This window comes from Arachis hypogaea, chromosome 1 (genome assembly GCF_003086295.3).
Source record: "Arachis hypogaea cultivar Tifrunner chromosome 1, arahy.Tifrunner.gnm2.J5K5, whole genome shotgun sequence".
Lineage (NCBI taxonomy): Eukaryota > Viridiplantae > Streptophyta > Magnoliopsida > Fabales > Fabaceae > Arachis > Arachis hypogaea.
Genome location: NC_092036.1, coordinates 14,011,017 through 14,015,617, shown reverse-complemented (window position 1 = coordinate 14,015,617; position 4,601 = coordinate 14,011,017). Strand labels below are relative to the sequence as shown.

Below are 4,601 nucleotides of genomic sequence, written 5' to 3'. Positions count from 1 at the left end.
ATATACCTAAAAATTACTATGTGGCTAAGAACTTAGTTTCCAAACTAGAGCTAAAATCGAAGAAAATTGATTATTGATTTAACTTAACAGACAATTTAAATTCTGTCATCTAGTTTAATATTAAAGAATGACCTAAATAAATTTTTAGGTCTTATATGTAACAATTCACACTCTCCTTCACGTCAACATGTCAAAATGAGTCAATAGGATTATCCTACATCACATTAACCAACATATTTTAGATATTTTTTGTGCAATTAAAATCTAGAAAACAATTTTAACGGGTACAATCAATGGCAAGGACTATTTTAGTGTGTACTCATAAAAAATTAACGGTACACTAACTTGCGCTCACATTAGAGCATGTACGCATTATAATATAAAATTGAAGCAAAATATAAGTTATAGATAGAATAAATTAACCAAGCCAAATAATGATGAGCCAACATCCCATTATATAAACAAGATTTACATTATTCTACCACATAAAGAATGCAAGTTTGTTTCACCAAGGAGCAGCAACCTCTTTCTGAAACTTGTTTTGATGAGTTTCAGCTTTTTGCTTCAAACTCTTAATGTAAGCACTAAAATCCTTACAAGCTCCTTTCAAATCTTCCAGCTTGGACTCCATATTCTTTATTTCCTCATCTGCTCTTGAGTGTTGATTTTTATACTGGAAGTATCTCCTAGTTTCTAAGGCATCATCAGTCTCATATGCAATGCTCACCAATCGCCGCAACTTCACTCTCAAGAACTCAACATTCATGCCCATATGCTCAAAGGCAAGCAGGGTTTTGTCCCAATTCGAGAAGTCGAATCGTGGCGTAGCTAGCACGCTAACTTTTATGGCGTCCGCAATGTTTACAGTCTCCGTTATGATTCCAACAACTAGCTTATAGTTCAACCCCCTGGTGAGGTTCTCATGAAGAAAAGCACGTTGGCTATAACATAGTTTGTAGTATTTGTTTCTAACCTCGGTAGAGAACTCGGCATCTAATACCACACCATCCACTATGATGCTAAAGTTTTCAAATCCTTTGACATCTTTGAAGTCAAGCGTTCTAAACCCCTCAAATACTTCTGAAACTGCTTCTTCGCTATCGTTTTCGGATTGCGCCGGTTGCACAGATTTATGTCCTGGCTTTGATGCCTTTTTCTTTTGGACGTCAATTGCAACAGATTTTCCGGGTTTCTTCTTTGTAATACTAGCATCTAAAGCATCATTCTCTGGGTTTTCTTTCTCTGAGAACACCAACGAACCAACTAAAGAATGTTAGCATAATAGCTTTTATTTACGGTGAAAACTCATGTACAGTTTATTTCACGTGAAGTTGATAATTGAGAGTTATTAGATGAGATGATTTGACTGATTTGACTAAATTTTCATCTAACAACTCTTATGAAGTTGGATAGCTTGAGAGTCGTTAAATAAAAATTTGATCAAATCAATCAAATCATCTGATGGCTCCCAGTTATCAACTTCACTTGAAGTGACACCTGAGTTTAAAAGTGAAAACTCTTTATACAATGTAAGAAGCCAAAGCATGGAGAAACAAAACAAGGCTTGCCTCTCTGCTTTTGTCTTGCATAACTGTCTAGATTCATGAGCGAAAGGGCCCCATCTACTTCCCTTAAATTATCTGCTCTTACTATATAAATCTGCAAGAATAATTGTTTTTAGTTTACAGAAATAAGTTAATTGTTTTAAAGTAATAAAAAGGAAAATGAAAAGCATGACCTTAAACTTGGCAGGTTCAACTAACTGGAAGACCAAGACGTCACCCTCCTGCAACTTATGCACAGCAGAAAACTGTCTCCAACCTGCGCTCAATCCCGTTTTGCATGCGATGTACTTCATCTTGTATTCTTTGCCATATTCATCTTCCAAAGTCATCGTTGTATCCTTATCTGCCAAGTGCTTCTTACAGAATGCCACAGGCAGACCCTATATTCATATATTCAAAATAACACACATTATTGCATGCCTCCAACACATTCTTAATTTATCCTCCAAACTTTGCTTACCATCCAGAAACAACTAGCAACATGTGATCTCACTAATGACTTCACAAAACTCGGGTATTCGCCTTGCAAACTCGATCGGATCTCTTCTGCTCGAATTACAGCAGATGACTTAGCCTCACCACGAGAGGATGTTGCTTCTGCTGTTGTAGCCTTCATAGAGCTGCAACCCAAAATCAAATCTTAATTGGACAAACAAAAAAGATATGGAACAACTTGATAACTTAATTTGCATATAATAATATTAACCTTGCAAATTTTTGTGCCTCGCCATTTGTGACCTGTAGAAACATAGGACAGAACTATCAATCACATGAATTATACATTGGTGTAGAGTAAAAGCTGCAAATTAATGCATATATTCATTCTTACAAATTACAAGAAGTTAGTGTTTGCTCAAATACAAAGAAAATATAAAGAAAAAATGTTGCCCCTAATCAATTTAGTCCTCTCAGTGTAAAGCACCAATCAATTTATTGTGAAAGGTCCTAAAAACCCAAAAAAAAAGAGACCCTAAAAAGAATAAAAAAAAACTAGAACTTCTATAAACTCTCTCTAAAGATGGTTTTCCAGAGACAAGCATCTTGTCTTGTCCAACAAGAAAGTAAGTTCATAATCCCTCTAAAATTCCTTGTGATGGCTTCTCTGTTCAGTATTATGATCTACTTGGGATGGGTAATTCCAAGTTTTTATCATCTCATAATTCCTCTAAATTTAACAAAATCACAAATCTTACAACTTTTTTTGTAGCTAAACACTTATTAAATTTTGCATTGATGTTTCCTATATCTTAGAAAGACTAACTTGGGCCAATTCTTTTTTTTTTCCCAAATAAAGAGTGCTTGCCTAGTAATTAGATATTCTTTATCATTTTGTTGTAATCTACATTGCTAGATACACAAATTAAACAACTCATAGCAGGAAGATCTTCAAGTGTAACACATTAAATAATAACAACAATAAAAGGATAAAAATATTACAGGCTTTATATCAGAGTTTAAGACCTTGTTTTTGTTATCCGTGGCCTTGTTTTGTTTATCCTGAACAAAAAAAAAATTGCAATATATATCGGCTTCAAAGAAGGTATCAATATCACACTAGCATAGCAGGATCCTAGCATCAACTTGGTGAAAGAAATTATAAGACACCAAATAATAATAATGAGGCAAGAAAATTGGAAAAACTTACACCTTCAAAAACTTTTTAAATAATATCATTTTCGTCAATTCAACCTTTTGCTCAAAATAAAGAACATTAAGAATATAATTAGATAATAATTCATGTTTACATACATTTAAATATTACGTTGATTAAAAGTTTATCAAACAATGCTGCATTAATGCAAGATTTTATAGCTAAGATTTATAACATGTAAACTTTAATTTCAATCAAACATTTAGCTTTCTGAATGGTTTAAGGTACGAATTTAACTTATAACTAATAATAATGGAAGATTCCTGTTATCCCAACAAATCCTATGCTATTAAACATGGCAATGAAAAACAAAATTTGAGAAAATAGAGATAGAGAAAAAGGAAAACCATCATGTTTATAGAAAACCTCCGTTGAGCTTGCTCGTCTCCATAGAAACCCAGAGTCACAGTTTGTTCATCATGTTGTTCAACCTCCTTCTTCACCATCCTATCCACCATTTCCAAAATGCAAACTTAGAAAAAGGGCATACGGATTTTTGTGGTTTCTTCAATTGAATATAAGATCAACTGGCTACCGTTTTCATGTTTTCCAATGCAAGAAACAGAAACCGCAATGCAAAAAAGGATTGAGAGAGAGAGAGAGAGAGAGAGAGAGAGGGGCCAACAGGGCCCTGATTCGTTTTGATCAAAAGAGAAATGCAAAGGTGTTATCGTTTTGTCCATTAACCATAACGTGCATGGCTATCATAATTTTGTTTCCTTATTGTTTCTTTTTTCTTTTGTTGTTTAGGTGTCTTTCGGTTTGCGGAAATCGTTGTTATTATAGTGGTTTTATACTTTTATTATCAATCCGCACTTTTTTAAGGGTTTTTTTTTCAAAAATTTAAAATGATGTTTTAATTTAAAACAAATTAAAATGTCAAATAAAATTGTGCTATTGAATTGGTTTTTAGCAGTGAGTAGTTATTCTTCCCTTTGTTTTTAATTAAGTGTCCATTTTTAATTGTTTATTTTGATAAGAAAAATTTGAAATGAATTGAATTTATAAGTTAAGAATTTAATGACAAAGTTATTTATCCTTAATATCAATAACTATTCATTTTATACTACTTTACTGATGTGTTCTTTCTCACTAAAAAACTAATATTATATTTGATTTATCAAGAGGACAATTATTTGTAACAAAATAAAGAGTATATATTCATTTTGGTCCTCAAAGAATTTCAGACTAGATATTTTAGTCCCCAACTAAAATTAATTACTCGATTGGTCTCTAACAATTAACTCCATCAGTCAGTCACTTAGGTCCTTTACTCCGTCAATTCTAACGGAGGACAAAATAGTCTCTGACAACTCTAATAAGGGACAAAATGGTCTTTGATCTCCTCTGTTCGGAAACGACACTGTTCTCTCCCAATTTCCATC

General features: G+C 33.0%; 1 protein-coding gene across 4 annotated transcripts; it reads right to left on the bottom strand.

Moving 5' to 3' along the window:
• Positions 1-380: 380 nt before the first annotated feature.
• Positions 381-3,980, bottom strand: LOC112798347 (B3 domain-containing protein Os01g0234100). Of its 4 annotated transcripts, XM_072238017.1 has the most exons (8): positions 3,752-3,870; positions 3,564-3,663; positions 3,003-3,062; positions 2,272-2,303; positions 2,026-2,185; positions 1,739-1,945; positions 1,569-1,659; positions 381-1,242 (listed from the first exon to the last, which is right to left on the bottom strand). In XM_072238017.1, exons 2-8 carry the CDS (start codon positions 3,660-3,662, stop codon positions 506-508), a joined length of 1,386 nt encoding a protein of 461 aa, XP_072094118.1. In that variant the 5' UTR covers position 3,663; positions 3,752-3,870; the 3' UTR covers positions 381-505. The 4 variants fall into 4 exon arrangements, with proteins under 4 accessions (XP_072094118.1, XP_029144684.2, XP_072094122.1 ...); XM_029288851.2 differs by having other exon boundaries at positions 3,564-3,980; XM_072238021.1 differs by having other exon boundaries at positions 3,027-3,062; positions 3,564-3,805.
• Positions 3,981-4,601: the final 621 nt, after the last annotated feature.

Excerpts from the sequence above, each read along its gene's own strand:
- LOC112798347 (XM_029288851.2), bottom strand. The coding sequence starts at position 3,674 with ATGGTGGATAGGATGGTGAAGAAGGAGGTTGAACAACATGATGAACAA. Across the intron at positions 3,063-3,563 it reads GGTTTTCTATAAACATGATG|GATAAACAAAACAAGGCCAC; the intron begins GTTTTCCTTTTT and ends TTTTTTGTTCAG. Across the intron at positions 2,186-2,271 it reads GAGGCACAAAAATTTGCAAG|CTCTATGAAGGCTACAACAG; the intron begins GTTAATATTATT and ends TTTGGGTTGCAG.